At 46.5% G+C, this 22,295-nt stretch overlaps 2 protein-coding genes across 2 annotated transcripts; both read right to left on the bottom strand.

The window, feature by feature from the left end:
• Nucleotides 1–2,162: 2,162 nt before the first annotated feature.
• On the bottom strand, nucleotides 2,163–4,669 carry LOC120906037 (piggyBac transposable element-derived protein 4-like). Its single transcript, XM_040317435.1, has 2 exons — nucleotides 2,982–4,669; nucleotides 2,163–2,894 (listed from the first exon to the last, which is right to left on the bottom strand). The coding sequence occupies exon 1, from the start codon at nucleotides 4,594–4,596 to the stop codon at nucleotides 3,082–3,084; it is 1,515 nt and encodes a 504-aa protein (XP_040173369.1). The 5' UTR covers nucleotides 4,597–4,669; the 3' UTR covers nucleotides 2,163–2,894; nucleotides 2,982–3,081.
• A 2,516-nt stretch (nucleotides 4,670–7,185) lies between these two features.
• On the bottom strand, nucleotides 7,186–21,930 carry LOC120905655 (programmed cell death protein 4). Its single transcript, XM_040316644.1, has 5 exons — nucleotides 20,348–21,930; nucleotides 19,365–20,126; nucleotides 18,912–19,294; nucleotides 18,579–18,832; nucleotides 7,186–10,021 (listed from the first exon to the last, which is right to left on the bottom strand). The coding sequence occupies exons 2-5, from the start codon at nucleotides 20,104–20,106 to the stop codon at nucleotides 9,949–9,951; spliced, it is 1,452 nt and encodes a 483-aa protein (XP_040172578.1). The 5' UTR covers nucleotides 20,107–20,126; nucleotides 20,348–21,930; the 3' UTR covers nucleotides 7,186–9,948.
• Between the last annotated feature and the right edge of the window lie 365 nt (nucleotides 21,931–22,295).

The raw sequence follows: 22,295 nt of genomic DNA on the forward strand, positions 1-22,295 counted from the left end.
CTCACCTTCAAGATAATCAAGAACTACCCAAAAGCGTTTATCCAGAAGTAGTAGAGAATTATCTATTGAAGCGTGCACGTGTACAATGGAAAATATTATCCCAAAAACCAATAAGTGGGGATCTTGAGAATACTTCTTTCCCGAAACTGACCGATTCTTCAAAAAACATTCATCAATATATCACACTATTCGTAGTATCGAAACTCGCTAATTTTACTCGTTAAGAGTTAGGTATTTGTTAAGGTATTGGTCTGTATTTTCCATTCCAGAGTCGTGATGATTCCAGGTTTGTTCTAAAATTAATTGAAGGCAAACATTTAAACGCCATTAAAAACCCTTTGCGATGGACCGATATGAGAAATGAGATAATTAAATGAAATTAAACTAGAATACATTATTTCATTAGATGTTCTATAGGAAATTTTTTTATTGTTTGGCTTACGTTACAGTCATGTTAGGGAATTGGCCCTGGCAAGATTTGCTGCATACTGCGATTTCGGCTGCCCGATTACATTGATTTTCATTATCAGATTTGGTATTTCGAGTTGGAAATTTTTATTCGATTCTCATACTGCATGCTTTTGCTCGATGAAAGCGAGCTGTAGGCACTGGTCGGACCCGAATTTTATCGACATGTTTGAAACCAATGTTCTATGCCATAGAACCTGCTAAATTAAGTGACCGCAGATTGTAGTCATGGCGGTAAATATAGCTGGAATTAGTTTTTTTCTGGATCTTTTACAACAGGGTTTTTATTATACTACCGAGTCGAGAGTAGTGGTGTACTCTCTCGAGTGCGCCTACAACAGTGAACCAACTCCGGCTATTGTTGGTCAATTTCTGACTCCGGCTAAATCGGAATGACTAGTTCCCCCCGTAGTCGGAGTCATCTAGAGTCGTCCGGAGTCCTCTGGAGTTATCCGAAGTTGGAGTCATCCGGAGTTGTTCAAAGTCGTCAGGAGTTAGCCGAAGTCATCCGGAGTCGCCCGGAGTCATCCAGAGTCGTCCGGAGCTAGCCGAAATCGTCTGGAATCGACTGGGGTAGAAGTCATCCGACTCTGGATATCTCCGGACGACTCTGAACAACTCCTAATGACTCCGGAAGGCTCAGGACGACTCAGAACGACTCAGACTCCCGATAACTCCGGCTCTGGACGACTCCGAACAACTTCAAATGACTCCGAACGACTCCGGATGACTCCGGACGATTTCGGACGGCTCCAGACGACTCCAGATAGTGCTGGGTGGACCTACCTTTCGGAGTCGAATCAAAGATGTTTGGCAACTTGACCCATCACTAGTCAAGAGTCGAAAATATCGATGGACGGGTACTGAAACCGAACCCTAACGGAAAAAGATCTTTGATAACACTGATATGAAGATCAGTATGAGATCTGAACTTACATTGGCCCTAGAACTGATCATCACCCCACTCCGGTACTGGAACTGATCCTCACACCCAGCATGGTGTGAGATCCCTGAATTAAACCTGAAATTAAACCCCGATCTCAAACCGATCCTGGAGTTGGTTCTATCCCTGTACGGGTCTTGAAACAGATTCAGAACCAATCTTGGAACTGCCTCGAACGCCCCTGCTCCCTTTTTCCTTTGGTCCGAAAACCCAAAAACCCCCAAAAACAGCACCTACATCTATCGCAGCCATGGAACTATCGAGTACAGTGGCTTGCCTGTTTGTTTTTAATTTGTTGCAGGAACATTTTCGGACGCTTTTCAAGCCATTTTTATAGGTACATTGAAGAAATGAGAATGCGGCTTTCTCATATCCACGACTTACAGTGGCGACCACCACTGCATGAAGTGAAATACCTCATATTGTTTACGCATCTCCTGACTTTGAAACTTTCTGTACAGTTGCTTTGAGCCACGTGTCGGAAAACATTCTTCATATGCCGTAGCACTCTCGGCTCTTTAGCTATTGGACATGTGTGAGTTAACCTGGACCGGATGGATCTGCTACTGGTAACTCACCGTTGATGCATGAGCGGTCATCGGTTCATGTGTGCGTGCAATCCATCGTTTGCGCGGTCGCAACGAGGTTGAGCGGCGAACACGCGGCTCTCGGAGAACTGGCATGGCTCTTCTGGTAACTTCAAAGCTAGCTATATTTTATTTTACATTTTTATTTCATTTTATTTCACTTGTTTGCCTACACTCGCTATACAATGATGATTAAATCTAAACAATAAGCTAACCTAGCAAAACTAAACTAATTTCACAAAAACTCACAGGTGCGGAAATTATACATTTATGGCTCATTGGAGAGGAATCAAAGGAGTAGGTAAGGGTACGAGCAGGCTTCGTAAATGATAACAGACAAAGAAGCAGCGTTTAGTTTGGTTAAACCAGTCTTAACATTAAATCGACGCAAACAGCTCAAAGGACCATTATATTACTGTCATAATAGTGCATCGATGCTGTCCAACAGTAAACCAGCAATGAGTGTTGGTTCCAGCAGTTATTTACGTCTAGCTTGTTTATACCCTAACCTTAGTTTAGTTTATGCCGCGACGGACCAGACTTCTTAGAAACGTCCCCTAGATCTGTACACATTCTGCGTATGAGTGACCAACAGTATGCATAGTACGACTAATTACGCACTCCTACTGAGCAGATCTCGTTCCAGCAGAACGCCAAGATCTCCAAATACAACAGTAACACGAGTGATTACACATGAATCCAAATAATAATTGAATGTCAGCGAATTACGCGAGCGAGTTCACATAGGATCTCAGGAAGGACACTGCCATACTGATAACAGGAAGAAAAATACTATAAGAGATAATTAATCTCTTAATTATTAATAATAGATCTGCACATTCACAAGTGTTGAAGATGCTCCAACCCCCAAGCGCTCTACGCAGTTCGTTGCGCGGCTGCGGATAATGATCGTGCATGAAAGAAAAATAGAAATAATTAGAATATCGCCTTCACATGCTTACTTTCTACGTTTTCCAACTTACTTCCACCATCGGCTTGCGTTCCCCGTCAGTTTCGGGCATGATGTTTTGACACCCTGTATTCTTTTACCCTGTATTTGACACCCTGTGATATCCCTAACGCTTACAGCGCCAACCCGCACTCCAGACACGTGTGACTCGTCTGTTGCTCGTGTAGGGCCGTTTCCTTCCGTTTCCTTCCTTGGATCAATGGGAGAAATTTCCGCTTCCTTCGTCGGATCAATGGGAGAAATTGGGTGGGCTCTTCGAGTGGCTCACTCGCCTCTACCCATTCCCTGGCGACCGCTAGCCGGAATGCGTTGAACCCCACTCGGCTAACCGTGTCGGCCTGGGAGAGCAGGATGTACGCGTTGAGCAGCGCCACATTGATCAGCAACAGTACGGTGCGTTTGTGCCACCGGACGCTTGCTTTCGACAGGTATTCTTCGACGAGCAAACCTTCGAACCGGTCCAGATCTGCCAAGCGTCGGTTTAGGTCCGCCACACAGGCCGGTGGCGAGCCATGCGGTTGGTCCGCAGCAGGCTGCATCGCAGCCGCACCGTGTATCGTCGAGAGAACGCGTTTGCCCTGCTCGTCCATCACCAGGACCGGACTGTTCCGCTCGGGGGCCACCGATTCTTCCGGAGCGTTCCGCAGCGTTCCGCAGACGAGCGTTTGGTTTGCGTACAGCGTGTCCGCCGCAGCAATCGTGATCCCGTCGTTGCCCCAGTACACATGGTGCCAGCGGCCGAAGTACGGGTGCACGATGGACACGTCCGTGAGGGCGACCTGGTCCAGCTCTTGGTTGGCAAGCTCCACGTTCAGCACATAGCCGGTGTCACTTTCGCACAGCAGCCTTAGCTGCTTTGCGCTTTCCGGCGGTCTTCCTTGGGCGTCTTCGCTGTGGTTGGGCGGCTCGGCTTGCTGGCCCTGTAGCACGTCCTTCGGAATCGTTACTTCCGCCACAATCAGCTGCTGCTTCGGTACGTACAGTGCCTGGAACTTCGGCACCAGATGTTCCAGCACCGGTTTCGCATCGTACGTTCGGTTGGCCTGCTTCATCCCGTGAAAGTAGCGACTTATCTGTTGAAATCTCTCATAGCTCATGGTGTTCGCAAACACGGGCGTCTCGAGCAGCGGGTCCGTCGACCAGTAGTAGCGCCGGCATTCTTTTCTGACCTGCCCCATCACCAGCAGCAGGCCGACGTACCGTTTCATCTCGGCCACGGTGACTTTCCGGTACGGTTCAACTGATTGCCCTCTAGCCCGCATACAACCTGCCCACAGTTTTCGGTGCCGGTTGGTTGCTTTCACGAGTATGCCGAACAGCGCATCGTCGCACACTAGTGCCGCATATTCGCTCGCAGTCCGTCCATTAGCCCCGTCGAATGGGACGTTTTTGCCGACCGGTTCGTCGAATATGCCGAACGTTTGCGGCTCTTCCCATTCGCAAATGAGGTCGTCGTCGTCGCTCTGCTGTTCGGGCTCGCCGGCCCCATCGCTGTTCAGTGCCGCTTCGGCACGCGTTGCCGGGCCGGTGTCATTTACATCGTCTTCAGACTCCAATTCAATCGCAACATATGGACCCTGCGCTGCCATGGTAAAGACCGGGTCACAGTTGGAGGGTGGAGTAAACATTTTTGAAAGATGCAGGAAAAAAAAATCACTCTAAGGTAAGCGCTGAGCTTGGGGTGTGGTCTGCTTCCGTCGGCGATTCGATCGCAACTGCCTTTGTCTTCACAAACACACCCGATGGTAGAACATAAACAAGTTTGACAGCTTGATCAGGGGGATCATCCACAATGATCTCGTCCAAACCGGGTTAAAAGGGACTAGTGATGGGAAAATGAAGTTTTCGTCGGAATTGATTCCAGCTTCTCCGAAGTTTTCTGGCATCGATTCCAGATAGTAGGACTGGAATCAATTTCCAGAATCGGCTCCGGAATCGGAATCGGCTTGGAAATTTAAGACGGTTTCGGCATCTCCGTAAGGATAGGCGCCTGGGTGCAATGATGCTACGTATTGATAGAATCAAAATTTACTAGTAAACGATCCATTCTCATGGAGATTTTGATTTCGCTTCTCAAACTTCTTACTTCAATTCAAGAACTAATCCAGGAGTCAACTCCGAGAATCGGCTCTGGTTTTAAGTCATTTTGGGTTAAAGCACCCTACCTACAAACTTCCTTTAAATGTCTTCCTAATCGCCTTTTATTCGCCGGCGAATTGAAGGCAATTAGCAGTGCATTTAGCAGTAACTAAACGTCTTTGATATATTTCAATGAAACATTTCGTTTTGAATTTAAAATTTGAATATGGCAACTTGCTAAAACCTTACTGAAGCCGTTTTCAATCCTGCACTGTTGTAGTGATTTCCCAGAAAAGTGAGTGTGTAATTCGATAGCACGATCTACGTGTTATGTTCTCTGGTAGGTTTTAGCCTGGGTTATTTCTCTCTGCTGTGACGAGTAGAAAACGCCCTTAGACACTCAGGAGCTGCGCGCCTCGGAACGTGAGTGCGTTCGGGTTTAGCCAGGGATCGTGAGGGCACTCTCGGATAAGCGGTCAAGCGAGTAGGAACGCGATTAGAAGATAGCGGAATAAAAGCTGTTAGCTGTATTAGTAAACGCGTGTGTTAAGTGTATTGTATTACGAACCACCCGAAAATGTAACACTCTTAATTAATGATTACCTTTTTCGGATGAAGTTTTGGTTGAAAGATTTCTAAGGGTAATATTTCTAAGATTTCTAAGATTTCTTCTAAGACTATTATGGCTTTAAATACCTTCAAAACCGTTTAATGCTGGTAGGGTATAATGAGCAAAGCATGACGTTTCTCAAACGTGCAGTTTGAGCATGACATTTTCTCAAACGTGCAGATGGCGGTCGCCATAACTCGGCCATTTAATAATGATTATACATTACTCCAAATATGTTCTTTAAACCTCGTACATCTCCTCGATAGAATGGTGATTATACTCTGGGGTTATGGCAGTGAAAATAATCAAACCAGTATCTAAAAACACTGATACAATACCAAGCAAAGTCATTCAGTAAAAAAAAATTAAATAGTGCACTACACTTAGGTCATTTAATGAGCACAATAAGTACAAATGCTTTTGACAACGCTAATATTCAATTGGTCGCCCGAGTGGTCCAAGGGCATAGGGACACATTAAGAGAAACAGATTCAGAATCCATATCGATCCCGAAACTTTGACAGAACCCATACCTATGTGCTGCAACTGATGCCAAGAATTGAACCAACGCTGGCCCTGGAACTGATCTTAGCCTTAATCCGGACCTGAAAGCGAGCTCGGGCCCGATATCGATCAGGCGAATTGATCCCCGACGATTCTGGTCGATTTCGGCTCAGTCCGAATACGGACGACTTCAACTCCAGACGTCTGTGATTCCCGATGACTCCAGATTAGTGATGGGTAAAGTTGACACAAATCCAGAGTCGACTCCGATCAGGCTCTAAAAATTTCGGAACCGACTCCGGCAGGGAAATCTGCCCAGAGTTATCCGGTAACGTACGGAATCGTTTGGAGTTGTCTGGAGTCGCAGTTGTCCGGCGTCGTCCGAAGTCCGTAATCACCACGAGTCGTCCGGAGTCATCCTGCGTCGTCGTAGTCCTTCGAGACAAATTCCTGTGAACTCTCGCCTAGTATCGACTCTAAACGACTCCGAATGACTCCGACTCCGCTCTACTCCGGAGGACTTCGAACAACCCTGGACGACTCCGACTCCGAACAACTACGATACCGGACTCCCGGCGGAACTAGTGGTTCCCATGTTGCCGGAATCGGCATTGGATATTTTCCAAAATTACACATCTCCCTTTACTACCTGGGACTGGTCCCGAACACATACTGGATTCGGAGCTTATTTGGTTGCATATCGGTAGAGAAGCTAATTTCGATCCCGTAAGCCACACCCGTCCTGGGGCAAATTCGGAATCAATTCCTGTCTAGGAACTGCACCTGAAGCCATGTCCAGTAACAGTATCTGTCGCAATATCGGAGCTGTCTAGTTCCAACCAAAAGCGATTTCTTTCCTTCTGTGGCCTTTGTTGGACCACCGTCTCGTCGCGCACCAATTCCCAAACTCGTTTTTTACGATTTTAAATTATTTTTTGTATTTTTTTTTTGTTTGTTCTTTATTTCTTGTTTGTTCACTTATCATCTACCAAAAAAAGGGAGAAACGGCGTTCTCTCGTTCTAACTTTCATATCATGTTTTAATAGTGTGGTACATACGTTTGTTTTTTTTTCTGTTTTTGTATAATGTTTTAGTAGTAATATGCGATGCTCGTTTTCTTCCTCTCTTTCTTTATCTCTCTCTCTCTAATTCTCGTTTTGTTTATCCCATGCAAGAGATTATGCTTTGCGCCATCATGCGGCTGCCGCTATCCAAACGAACGATGAAATGTGAGTGTGGACGCTTGGCGAAAGGGAAGAGAGTCGGGAGACTGGACTCCATAAATGGCATACAATAAAAACCGATTTGAATTTGGTATTTTAATGACCGAAACACGCCAGTATGGCCTGCACCATTTAACCTCCAAAACGTAACCATTGAAAGGGGTGATCAATCTGCTCGCTCGCTTCTTCAAGTCCATCAACTTTTACACCACCTTCCTCCAACCACACTACTCTACGTAATCCTTTCCATCTCTTTTGGGTTGTTTTTTCGCGGTGTGTCAGAATTTTGGTTTAACTGCAACTTAAGCTTTTATTGATAGGTTGCGCTAAGCGTTAGGAAACGTTCCACAATGTCTAAGAGAGTGTGTTGAGTGGTGTGTTTGGTTCCCTTTATCCTACCAGCTAGGATTGACACACGACATAATTAAGTAGAAGTGAAGTCAGCACACACGCGTTAACCAACTTCCGAATCTTTCCAAAGCGCCGTTTTTCGTAGTGTTGAAGTGCTATTGCCATTTATTTTTAGCCGATTTCTTCACAACAAAGCCGATATTAGTAATAACTCGCATTTCATCTACGCGCTATCCAAATCCACTACAGCACGATTGGTGGTGGTCTACATATGCTTCTTGTTTTTTTTTTCTCCCCTCTAGAACGCTTCTTAATCAATGAACCAAAGCGGGAGAATCAAGAAAGGCAAACACTGGATATGAAATCATGATTTTCAAGTATTAAATGTGCAAAAAAAACGGGAAGAGAAAAGTATAAAATTTCACTGGATAAGAATTACGCTTTAAAAACAAAAATATGGCGCGCGCTTTTCTTTTTTAAAAAATATACAAAATAAAAAAACGGAAGGGAAAAGTAGTCAAAAGCAAAAGGCTAATCGCAAGCCCTAATCTCTCTTTTCTCCTGCTGCTCCTAACGATTGCAATTGTAATGTTGCAGCAGAAAGTGGGGAGAAAGAGACCGAGTGAGAGGATTGTTTTGAATTCTTCACACAACGCCCCGTCTTGCGTGTGTTTTTGCTTCTCCTCGTCTCCTGAGCATCCATACATCCATCACAAACAATGATCAACGAACGCGCCGTTTAAGCTTGCTTCTCTTCACAAAAGGAACACATGACTAAGTTTCTTGTAATAAAAAATGAAAAAAAAAACTAAATGAACAGTGCACGATTTTGCTCTCGTACCCTGGGCTAAATGAATTCTCCTTCTCTCATTGTCTCTCCATTTATCATTTTTTCTCTCTCTTTGTAAAGGCGCTTTAAAACAAACTTAATCTAACAAGGAGAAATGCCAATGATTTTCGTTAGTGGTCGATACACATGCGTTTCCTTTTCATTTCTTCGCATCTCTCTATCTTGCTTTATCTCTCTCTCTCTCTATCGATCTTTCCTGTATCTAAAAAGCAGTTTTCAGTGTGGAAACAGGACTGTTACGTTGGGATGGTCGAAATGGGGCGAAGAGTAAGGGGATGAAGATGGATTCATCATTGATGGGGGAGTTCAGTTCATTTCGCCTCGCGTAATTTATGTATTATATATGCATTTATGCATTCTGCCGTGCGAGTGTTTGCCGTGAAATATTTGCGTCCTTTTAAGCTTTGTGTTAAATCCGTAACCTTAGCGACTCTTCTTCTCTGCATACACAAAACTAATTGCGCGCCCACGATTCCTTTTTCATGATGTGAATATTCTAGTACAGTAAAAATAAAAAATAAAACCAAAAATATTCTTTTCCCAATTAATTAGTGCAATAGAAAAAAGGAAGAAAAAAAACCAACCAAAAACGAAGCGAAAAGGGCAATCTCTCGTCGCACACACAGATTTCGCGCATATTTCGATTCACGGTTATGTTTAGTGTTATGTTTTTTGTTTTGTTTTAATAAGGCTTTAATTGATTCGCCCTGATTCTGGTGGTGCTGCCGCTCCTGTTGCTCCCACAGACAGTGTGAGTGTGTGTTATGTCCGGGGCGGAGCAGCAACAATAATACATATATCCCTGCTGCTGTACACACACGCATATTAGTATATATGTAAGTAGGTAGATAAATGGAGGAATCGTAGGGGACATCACGATGGGAGATGTTAGGAAAAGAAGTTAATGTTTTTCATCTTCTTGCTGCTTATAGCGTGATACACAGGTAATAGATTTTTGTTTTGTTTTTGTATATAAAGAGTATGAATGAATTTCTTTCTCTCTTTCAGTCGCGCTCTTCCTCTGCGCTTCCCCATATATCTGTGTGTGTGTGTAGCGGTTGTAACTTTCACCTCATTTCCGTGATCCTTCTGCTTTTTCGCAACAAATTTAGCCCAAAAAACACGCATCCTACATCTCACACACCACACGCTGCCATTTGCTTTCATTCGCGGGGCCACTATTCTCTTCTTTCTCTCTCTCTCCGTATCCTTTTCCTTTCAGCTCCTAGTTCCTTGACATCTTAATTTGTTTTCCTCAATGAGTGGTGGTTGCAATATGTGGGGGTGGGGGGCGCCGCCGCCAAGAAGTTTGGGTGATGCGCAGCGAGAGATTTGGAGGGAAACACACAAACACACCCACATTTTACAAGTCGCGCTGGAAATTGACCTGCTTGATCAGGCCACCGTCACCCTCCGAGACGAAACGCTTGCGACCACTGCAAGAAAAGAAGAAGAAGAAGGAAGCACAAGTGTTAGTGATAAGAGTATTAGAAGTTTGTAGTAGTAGTAACGGTAATAGTAATATCCCTCCACAACTCTAGGAAAAGAGTTGTCACTCTAATGGACGCGGAGGGAGGAAGAGATAGTGGTGGGAGCACGTAATCGGACCTAGCCGATACCGAATCCGTGCTTGGGATCAATTCCGGAGCCTATTCCGTGCCCGGAATTTATTCCGGAGTCGATTCCGATTCCAGATGTCGATTCCGATTCCAGATGTCGATTCCGATTCCAGATGTCGATTCCGATTCCGGATGTCGATTCCGATTCCGGAGTCGATTCCGGAGCCAATCCCGGAGTCGATTCTGGAGCCAATCCCGGAGACGATTCCGGAGCCGATTTTGCGATCAGAATCGGATCCGGAATCAGAATTGACCTTAGAATCGCAATTGATCCTAGAAACGGAATCAGGATTGACTCCAGAATTGGAATTAACTTCGGAATGAGCATCAGTTCTTGAATTGAAATCAGAACTTTCAGACCCAAACGCCTATTCTTATGGAGATGCCGAAACCGACTCTGATTTCGAAGCCGATTCTGATTTCGGAGGCAATTCCGATTCCGAAACCAATTCCGAAGCCAATTCCGGAACCGATTACATAGTCGATTCCGGATCCGATTTCGCGATCAGAATCGGCTCGGGAATCATAATTGACCTAGGAATCGCAGTTGGTCCTGGTAACGGAATCAGGATTGACTCCAGAGCTGGAATTAGATCCGGAATGAGCATCAGTTCTTGAATTGAAACAAGATGTTTCAGAAGCGAAATCAGTCCGGAAATCTCCATGAGAATCGATCGGTTACAAAAATTTTGATTCTTTGCGGATCAATATGCAGCATCAATGGACCCAAACGCCTAGTCTTATGGAGATGCCGCAACTGACTCCGATGACGATTCTGATTTCAGAGTTGATTGTGATTCCCGGAGTCGATTGCGATTCCGAAACCAATTTCAAAGCCTAATCCAATTCCTAAACCAATTCCGGAGCTGATTCCGATTCCGAGTTCGGAACCAATTCCGGAGCCGATTCCGGAATGGATTCTGGAAACTGATTCCGGGCCTACTATCCGGAATCCGGTTCCAGAATACTTCGGAGGCTAGCCGGAATGCAATCCGAACAAAAACTTCATTTTTTCCCCCCATCACTTGGAGGAGAGTATGACTAGCTTCATTGAAATAAGCGGAACGACGAACTGCTGTTTTTATTGGCTTGCCCTTTTTACCTTGTAACACTAAAAACACTAAGCGCAAAACGCTCGGAGCGCGTTTACTTGCGGCTTGGATTCGTTCCAATGCTCAAAAACACAACAATATATGGGGGGAGGGGAGGGTGAAGCGAACGGAACGAAGCGAAAGTGTTCTGTGTTTATATGTTTCGCTATGTTCTTGGGGTTTTGTGTTGTTTTGCTGTTCAAACCAGCATTCTCAAGTAGCTGCATTGCCATTATCGATGGGGCCCCGGCAGCCGTTGTTGTATTGCGTCGTAAAAAATCCACACGACTCGCAAACTGTGCCTGTGCCTGTTTCGGTCCAACCGAATGCCCAACCAACGCGGGATGCAGCATCCACACATGCAGCCACTACTTTTCGCCTTCTAAACACACCTCTCGTTGGCCGGCCCCCGCCCGCCGGCCACGCAAAAGAGCGAATGCATCATCATAGATGTATGCCAAGCCATCGGGTTAACGATCCCGCCCGTGCACAACCTTCAACTCACACACACACACACACATTTGAGTGTAATGGGTGCACCGCGCGTAACATAAACATAAATTTTTGCTGCAAAGAGAACTGCAGGGCAGACACAGTTGTGCATTGCAAGCAACCACCGCAGCCACACCAGGCGCGTTTGAAACAGGTTTTCGCAGTGTTCAGCGCTTCAGCTTGTGGGGCGAATCATGATGTGACACTAACGTGCAAACTCTGCGGTCTGGGACAAACAGCCGAATGCACCACACACAAACAGGGCGCAAAGGGCCTATAGATAGAAGAAAAAAAAGCAGCGAAAAGAGAGAGGGCCACAGCGGTAGAGGAGTTTGTTCTTTATTTTTAATACTGCCTGCCCCGTTCCATTTGATCACATCGTCGCTGTGCGACGCAAACAAGAATACAGAACAGAAGCGCGCCCCGGGTGCCCGTGTGTGTCGGCGCCGGGGTGCCGGTTTGCAAAACTCACCGCACACGCCGCCGGCAAACCGAATGCCGGCTCACTCCTTCTTCTTTTCGCATACCACCACGGCCACGCCGGGCGTGGTGTTGTTGTGCTACTTTGTTTTGAACATATTTGCTCTGAGCATTAATGCACGGCGCATTAGCACACATATAAGCGCACGCAGTATGGCATTATAAACGGTCGAAGCAACGGGCAACACCACCACCAGCACACCAAAACACGAGGGCGGGGGGGGCATGGGGAGGTTTTTTTCGGTGTAAAAGAACAGCTAATATTTCCAAGGGCGGGCTGACCTTGAACATGTACGCAACTAGCTCGACAACAACAAACCCAGAGGGTTGTTTTGGGGATGGGAAGGAGCGAGAGGTAGGCATTAGGCACGCGCAATCGAAAACAACGCCTTCCACCACTCCCCGGTGAGCGTTTTTATTTTGGAACGGGGTGGAAAAACATGATGTTTGTGTGTATCCGAGGGAGTTGACAAACGATGTTTTTCGATTACCTGCCCTCCATTGAGCTTATTTACCACGCCTGAGAGCTCAGTACAGTATTCTAAAAAAAAAGGCTTTTCGTTTCAGCCTTAAACCATGGCTCCACTTTTCCTCTAGTGGCTCCACGCAACCTCTAATTAGACGCAGAAAACGATAACATTCCTCATCGGTCTGAGTTGCAGAAAATGAGACGAATGTTTTGTGTACATTATTTGGCGTTGAAAGTTTCTTCATGTTTACTCTCTCTCTCTCTCTGTATTTCGGGGTGTGTCTGTGTGTTTGGTGCCGTTTCGTCGCATGCTTCTACGCACGTACGCATTATTTGGGCCTGTTTTTCGGCTTGGAAAGAGCATTGCAAGCTGGCAGAATCAAAACAAACACAAACGAACAGCTAGGGCCTACCGCTACACCACACGAATTTGCCTCGAAGCGAACTTCCCAATACATTGCTGCTGGCGAATGCGCAGGTGCGTGTTGCCGCTAGAGAGAGATATATATAGAGAGAGAGGGAGATGAGAGCTTGGATTGCATAAAAAGCATAATATAAACCGATGAAGCAACATCAGCATCCGAGCGAACGGAAATAGTGTATGGGTGTATGTGTGTGTGTCCGCATTTTGATGTCCAACATAGTGGGCCGGCTAAAAAAAACAAAAAGAAGATGGTTCTCCCTAAAACGTAAAAGCAAATTCGTTGATAAAAATACATACTTCAGTGCGCGTTAATGTTAGTTTACACTAATCAGCGCTTGATACACTCGAAGGCAATTGAATAACATTGTTTCTACTGCCGTCTAATAAACAACAAAGTAGGTCTCCCGGTTGGGTGTATGTGTGTGTGCTTGTGAGACATGTTGTTGTTGACACGAGGAGTAGTCTATCGCTTAGAAAGGGGAGGAGTAGTGGGGGGGACGCATACTTTGTTTTGATTTTGCAACGTCTCGAACGCCCTCTGTTTTCTCACAGTTGTACATGAGGCGTATTACTAATTCAGATGGCATTCCGCACCGGCAGACGACTGTGTGTTAAGAAGTGTTTATTCCTCCGTTATAAAAAAATGTAATATTGAATCCGGGCTTGCCCTGTCCTAAATTCGTAACGTGTGTTCATCAATTGAGACGCACTTTAAGATCATTTCCTACTTGTGCTCGATGAACTGCTATCGTTCGAAGAAGGTACACCATAGTGTGCGTAGGGACAAGCAAAACGATGATTGTCAGGAGTGGGACCGATTTTAATCAACCCTTGCAACCCACACCACATCCCTTTACAAGCCGGGAGCAACGGGACACACCTTTAACAAGGGTCCCCCCTCCTCGCGAGCGCGATAACGCAGAACCGGTGGCAGCAACAACAATAGATGCAAATCTCCTTGTTTGGCCATATTCCGCACTTACAGGGTTCTCATAGTTGTGGGACAATTTTTTGACTCTTTCTTATGCGAAGTGTACTTTATATGTTGCAAATTGTGCTCTATAGCATCCTTGTTGAACAAATCTAATAGGAATTGCCAAAGAGCCTGTCCAAAAAGGGTGCCATGTGTCCCACTGCTGTGGGAACTGCTGAAAAACCGTGTAAACGAGAGACAATAAATCTACAGGAAATTATGACAATATTGATGGTAAAAACAAAAATCAAACTTTAGCGACAGTCAAATCGACGCACAGGAGTAGTTTAAATGTACCAATTAGTGATGCTGCAGACGTGTTTTTTAACATTCTGATTCTGATACTTTTCTGAACTCCGTTCAATCGTAACTAAACTTTTGCTTTCCCCAATATTAACGTACGTTTATATTACCCGGGTTCGTTTCTTCGATTATCATTGTGATGCAATTGGAATTGTTTGGAGTCTGATTTCCATTAGATAATGCAGTAATTTAATAATCAATTATTACTTTTTAACCAATTTGGGATAAATTATTTGGAAGATACATTCAAACTTTTTTTATAAATGAAGGCACAATCATAAGTCTAAGCTCCAGCTACAGCTAACGGATCAAGAGGCGGGTATCACTTGTTTAGTTATGATTGAAGGAGGATCAGATGGGCATCAGTATTTCAGTTAGACGTCAAATGTTAACTTCTGTAGTTGGACAATGTTCAAAAGCAGCTTGACATTGTTTAATGTTTTGTAACCATTTGCTAAGAGTGCGTACGTTCCATGAGCCCAATTTAATCGTGGTCCTGCTGGGACAGGGCTCTCGGTGGTATCGTTGAGTTTTTCCGCAGTCAGCTAAAGTCATGGACTGTTCCCGCGCCCACGTGACGGTTTGGTTAGCGTTGTGTTGCCCCGGGTTGAATGTATTTTAGTGCAATTGTACAACCACTATAAGCACTATTTACCCCTAATACCTAGTATTACATTAAAAAAAGAAATTGAAAATGTAATAACAGCTGTTTGTAAGGATTTTGTGTGATTGTACACGCAGGCTGAAAATAAACATTAGCATTTGTTTAGAGGAAAGCAATTTGAGTCATTCCAATCCTACACCTATACTCCTCCAATATCTCCTACACCTTGTACCCCCCCAGTTGATTATGACAACAACAACAAAACAATAATGGTGGTGACCGCCTTTTTACAATTTCAACGCTTACTTTTGTACCGCAGTTAGTTTTACACTCACAGCAGCTGTTACACTATGTCAACACTCTCCAGCCCATCCATCCATTGCCAAAATCGTACAGTGTTAGTGAGCCAATTTTTCCTATTTGATTCCGGTACATTTTTTTTCCAAAAAGAAAATATTAAAAATACAAACATTGCTCGTTGCTGATGATTTCGCGGACGGGTTTTAAAGGCTAATCGATGTGTGGAGTGGTGTGATTTGCTTACGAAACTGGGACACTTTGTTAATTTAGCTTATTTTATCAAAAAATCGATAAAAAAGCGTTATTTTCCACCAACACCTTGTATGGGAGTGAAAGGGAAAGTCTTGGTGGTGTATTTTGATTGTTTTTCTCCCCCGGAATGAAGGTCACCGAAGAAAATTGCGTCTTTGCCTCAAATGGATCGCCCTTCTTCCCCCCGCTGCAACACATCCCGATTGCTGACTTCCGGGTGTCCCCCCCCGGGATTGGCCGGAAAAGCTGGTGACCTTCAAGAAAAAGCGCAACACACACACACACACACCGAGACGCACATCGCGCACACGCAAAACAACAAACCATTGGCTCTCTCTGCTGTTTTCTCTTCCCTCTTTCCCTCATTTCAATCTCAATCGATGATCTTTTTATGAATATATTCTATGTTTTCTCTTAACCTCACTTTTTCGGCTTTAGTCGGTTATTTTGTTTTGCTTCCGTTTTTTCCTTCCTTCCAACCATAAACCACACACACACACACACACAAACACACATACATTTCAAGGCCAGCTTAGAGAGCCGGCATTCCGAATGACAAACCGCACACAAAATTGCGTCGCAAAACAACTCCCGAATTTGGGCAAACACGTCGAGATAGCAAATCGCACACACACACACACATGCACACGTGCGTACATTACAAGTGTTTGTTTTCGTGTAGATAAAACACACTTCCGGACGGTGAGGAGGGGAGGTGGGGTGTAGAGAAGGAGGGTTTAGATGCTTCGATAGGATCAAAACAAAAACACACAAGCGAGAATCGGATGCGGGATGGGAGGAGGTGGGGTGTTGGTGTAACGGGGACATTCGGTCCACATGAAGGCCAAAAAACAAACCGGTAACAAACGGGTATGCTCTTCTTCGTCTTGCTTGTTTTGATTTTTTTGTTGTGTGCTTTGTGGTGTCGAAAGCGGACGTTTCCAAAAAATTAGAAACAAAAAAAAATAAAAACAACAACAAAACTGACACACACACACACACACGTGTGGAAACATTGTGACACAAACCCCTTTCAAGGGGGTTGGAGAGTTCGGGGGATGAATGGACATGCCGATAGACGTGTTTTGCTGTCTCTCCAGCTTCTCTTCCCCTCTTCCCCGGCAACATCACGCGATGGAAAAATGACCGCAGCCGCTCCTGTGTGTGAGTAACTCCATGTGTAATGGTATTTGTGCGCGCGGAATGGAACCGTGGGACCAAAAAATTGCGACGCAAAAGACGCGTTTCGTTCCGTCCGTTCCGTTCGGAGAGCAAAAGCAACAAAGGAAAAGAGGCAAAAAGAAACCCACCATCCCCTTTCTCGCTGTTGTGCAATCGAACGAACCGGGTTTGTGCGTGTGTGTGTGTGTGAAAGGGAATGAGAGAGCGAGAGAGACAGGGAACACGCAAAAACAACGATAAGAAGCTGCTGCTGCTGCTGGCGGACACTTGCCTGCGCCACCCCGGTGTGCCCTGTTACATCATGGCCAATGCGTGTGCACCAACACATGCGCAACACAAACACACACAGATGAAACCCTCTATCGGGCCCGAAGGTCGAAACACACCATTTTACTGCCTTGTGGCGCTCTGGCTGCCGCTTTCAGTTTCAATATTCCCGGCTTTACTCCGGGGAGATGAAGCTATTGGTGTGTGTGTGTGTGTGTGTGTGTGTGTGTGTGTGTGTGTGTGTGTGTGTGTGTGTGTGTGTGTGTGTGTGTGTGTGTGTGTGTGTGTGTGTGTGTGTGTGTGTGTGTGTGTGTGTGTGTGTGTGTGTGTGTGTGTGTGTGTGTGTCTCATTCTGTTTCAGATTTCCCTCTCTTTCTCCCTCTCTGCGGCGAAGTGGGCTAAATGTGGCAAACAACAACACACCCCATGGTGTGTTTAGAAAAGGGAAGGGCAAATGCGTTGCCGAAATACGAGCGCGCACACACACACGCATGAAAGGATAGGGACTGCTTGAAAAAAAAACAAACTTGCTCAACGTCACGTAGGCCACCGCAGCAGTTCCGTCCGTGCACAACACGTTGGGTACCTAGCAGTGTTGGATTTCATGAATCTTTCGTTGAGATTCATTCATATGCATCTTCAATGATTAGTTGGTACATGATGAGTAATTCAGATCGAATCTTCAAAGATTCATGCATCTCTAAAGATTCACAATTCTTCAAAGATTCAGGCATCTCTAAAGATTCACAATTCTTCAAAGATGCACAACTCTTCAAAGATTCAAATATTCAAGAATCTCCAAGAAATAATCAATCTCGAAAGATTCATGAATCTTGAAAGATTCTTGAATTTATAAGATTCATATATCCATTAATCCATAGATATATCTCCAGGGATTTATGAATCTTTAGAGAATCTTCAAAATATTGACTTTGCCCAATCCCACATAAAAAAAAATGTCCGTCGTGGGTTCAAACCCCGCAACCCCGACCATCTCTCCCCGTAGCAAAACAAACTATCCGGCTGCGTGGTACTTGCCAAGAAGTCTCAAAGTTCAGAGATTTATGAATCCCTTGAGGATTCATTAATTCATCTAAATTAAATAAATCATAATTTATTTACATATATTAGTAATTATGATAAATTTCTAGCAAGTATTAATACATAAAATGAAACTACTTTGAATTGAGACACGCGCGCGTATAGTGGACTCGGGGTTCACAACTTGCTAGATTGGTGTTCATCGGGCTAATAACTCGTCAAACCTTTATGCTTTTGTTCAGCTCTCAAACATCTATTCGTTTAAATATTTGTAGATTTATCAAATTATCGTACGATACCTCGAAAAACTCAATCCTTTATAGGAGTCAGAGATGGGTCATCATCATCATCATCATCATCATCATTCATCTTTCGAGATAGAAGCATCTTTCGAAATTCATGAATCATTCCAAAGATTCATTCAGATTTATGAATCTGAATCAGATCTTACCCAACACATCACAGGAGCAGGAGAAGAGAAGAAAATGCCACTTACCGGGTGGGAATATCCTTGATGAGGGCCTCGCTCATGAACGAGCCGGCGCGCTGGCAGCGCTGGATGAAGCGGTCCAGGATCGAGTAGGCGAGCGGGATGTCCAGCACGATGTCGGTCATGTCCTCGTAGACGCGCCGGAACCCTTGCTCCATCTGCTCCGGCGTCACGATGCAGGTACTGTCGAGCGTGCGGAACAGCTCGCAAATGGCCATCTCGGTGGACTCGTTGAACGCCTCCAGCGTCATTATGATTGCCTGCGGGAAGGGATGGAGGTAGATGTGGGGAATAGGAAAAGGAGGAGAATAGCAAATGTCCTCACTAGAGGATACTTACCTCGTAAATCAGTTCGTGGTGGAAGTGCGGCACCTCGAGCTCCTTGATGGAGCGCTGGGCTTCGCTGAGATCGCGTGAGAGCAGGTACTCCTGCAGCAGGTAGGACATCTGCTGCGTGATCGTCTGCACCGGCCGGAGGGCACCACCGACCCCCCAGACGTTGTCGAGCTGGCCCCAGCCGTCGTGCATCGAGAGCAGCGTGGTGGCGCGCACGAGCGCCGCCTGCCCGTGCCGGTCCAGGTCCTCCCGCTCCGACTGGTACGCGTACTTGGGCGGAATGCAGTCGTCCGCGACGGCCCGCGCAATGAAGTTGCCGAGCAGATGGGGCGCGTCCGGCGTGTCCAGCATGATGTCGGCCAGGTTGGCCAGCAGCAGATCGAACCCTGCGCGAATCGGTTTGGACAATGAGACACACGCTGCAAAAAGACCAACCGCCTCCCCCCTGTTCCTTACCTGCGCAAATGTCCTCGCGCGTCACGATGCGCCCGTACAGGTCAGACATCAGCACCGAGGTCAGCTCGCGCTGCGACTGCTTGTGCTCGAGCGCAACCGACACGAACGTTTTCGTCACCAGCGGCTTCAGGCCGGGCGGCAGCAGCTCGTCCAGCGCGTCCGCCACCTCGCGCGTATCCCCGTGCTCGAAGTACTCCAGTATGATCGTCTCGAGCTTTTTGGCCACCTCGGCCTCGGTCGGCTGCGGCACGATCTCCTTCAGCTCCACGTTGTGCGAGCTGTTGTACGCGTCGATGTCGAAGTTCGGATCGTTCGGGTCCTCGTCCAGCTCGTCGTACACCTCCTCCGATCCCGGCTTGCCCCACACGCCCTTGCCGCCCGCGCCCCCCTTCTTGGGCAGGCCGCGCCCGTACCCGTTCCGCGACCGGCGGCTGTTCTTCCACTTCCGGTGCGGTGCGACGAAGTTGGGCGTGCCGGCCACCCCCAGCACGCCGTCCTTGCTGTTCGAGCGGGACAGCTTGCGGACGCGCTTGGTGAGCGGGCCGGCCGGCTTCTTCATCAGCTCGCCGCCGCCGACGGCCGTCCCTTCCTGCCCGGCCGCCGCTTCGCCACCACTGGCCGGGGAGCCGGGGCCGCTGCTACCCTCGCCGCCGGCGCCATTGCTGAGGAGCTCAGGGCCGCCGCCGCCGTTCAGCAGCTGCTTGCCGCCGTTCTCCAGCACTGCCGCACTGTCGAGCTCCATTATTGTACCGCACGTGTCCCCTATTGCCAGCGAGAGAGAAAGAGGGGGATAAAAATTGAAAGAAAAAAAACGCATGTTTTTTGGGGTACATCAGAAAAAAAAGATGGCGTTCACCCAATAATAAGAAAACGATCTAGATCACGTTGCCCCTTCAATGGTGTGAGGAGGAGATTGATAAACCGTGCGGAGATATGGTTGGCAACTGGGAGGGATGGGGGAGGACCCTCTCTACTCTACTTACCTGTTTTTGATTACTCTGTTGTTTTTCTTCCTTTTCTTCACCACTACACACACCCGCCTCAAGCACCTATTCTGCTAAACGCACACACACACACACAGTGGCGTTTGTCGCGTGTTCCGCTTTGGGCCGTGTCTTCACAACACAAAATGTCGCCGGCTGATAGAGGAGAGCGCGTGGTTTGGCAAACGCCGGTTGATACGAAGAGTGTCCACACACACACACACACACTGCACAACACACAACACACAGCAGCAGCTGCGTCTCCTGTTCGCGCTTGTTGATCGTGGGATATGGAGCGTATGTGTTGTGAGGCCACAAAACACACTTGCGCTGATGGGAGAGCGTGTTGCGCGTGTGCGCCGCCGGGTTCCACACGCTCGGATTATTTGTGTTTGTTGTCTCTGTGTGTGTGTGCGCGCGTTCGCTGGGGATGCTTACGGCAGCGATCGAGCGGTACGCGGCGAAACACGTCGCAACATGTACGACACACACAATCGTGTTCTGTTCGCAGCAGCAGCAGTGTCCGAAACCCGATTAGTTTGCCGGTACCAGCAAAAAAAGAAAAACTACACACCGTCAGCCATTAAATACACGCACACTCTGTCTTTTCCTCTCTCGCTCGTGCGCCTTTGTGTTGATGGATGTGTTCCTTCCTTTTTGGTGTGCGTCTCGCTCACGCTCACACCCACCGGGGTAAGAACGGTGGCAACCGGCTCCACACACACGCACACAAAAACACCGAAATTTTAGCCTCTTTTTTGGAGAAACACACGTTACAAGTGTGCCGGTCGCAGTTGCAGTCGAAATTGGGAGTGAGATGAAATGAAAAGGTTCTCACTCGATCCCTTGCTGTCTCGCTTACGCGTGCGCCCGCATACACAGCCGGTTGAATGTGTGTTTTTTTAGGTCTACTGGGATGTTCTTCTTTTTCTTTCCGCTCCAATTTCCCTCCTCACCCCCAGGGGGTAAAACAGAGTGCAGGAACTTTCCCGAAACTGCTCGAAACAGCAGCGAGCACACACGTCGTCCAGGGGGAAACCAATAAAACTCAAAAAGCGCAACTTGCAAAACAAAAGGTAAAGTTAGTTCTTCGAACCGGTGCGTTGTACTTGCTTCTACTTTTCTTTCTTCTCGCACAGGCACACACACACTCGCTTCGCAGGCTCGCGCACACAAACACACCGTTTTTTCAGTACCGCAAACGCCGGCTTTCGAGTGCTCACGCACACATGGGGCGGTGGAGGACAAGTGGTCTCGGGCGGGATTAGAGAGGAAGAGGCACCGCTTCCCGGCGAACGAAATCGAAATGTTTTTTTTTCTTGCTTGTTGTTGTTTTCTACCCGTATGTTTTTTTTTCTTGACTCTCTTTCGCAATTCAATTCACTTTTGCACTTGGCAAGAAAACGCACACTTGAGAGCAATCGCTTTAGCGATAGAGAATGCAACGCAAAATTCTCCCTTTTACAACGCGGATGATGGCGCTTCAGTGGGGTAAGAAGAGAGAGAGATTTTAGTGCACACTTATTGCTTAGCGAGAAAACGACTCTTCACCTAATGGCGGCTGACACAGGAATGAGCTGCAAGAGCTCGATGCCGCGTGCCGGAACCGTCCGGTGGTTCACAGTGTTCGGCATCACACGCACGCGCGTGTGTTGGTGAGAGCGGTAGTGTATACGCAGGGCACCTTTACACCAGCGGAGCGAGTTCGCCCGGGGCGACGGTTTATTTCCACTAAGGGGCGCTCCTTTGTTAGGGAGCAGTTTTTGTGTTGTTTTATAGAGGTTTTGGGTTATTAGACTGAAATTTGCCTCTTTTCTTCATTTTTGTTTAAATTTTTTTAGCTAACGGCTATTCACAAGGATTTGTTAAATTTTTGTTATAAATACTGCACGGTTTTACGAAAATCACTGCATTGTTTTAATTTATTTTTTTTGTAAATGCTTCATTT

The sequence above is a fragment of the Anopheles arabiensis genome, chromosome X (assembly GCF_016920715.1).
Source record: "Anopheles arabiensis isolate DONGOLA chromosome X, AaraD3, whole genome shotgun sequence".
NCBI classification, from domain to species: Eukaryota; Metazoa; Arthropoda; class Insecta; order Diptera; family Culicidae; genus Anopheles; species Anopheles arabiensis.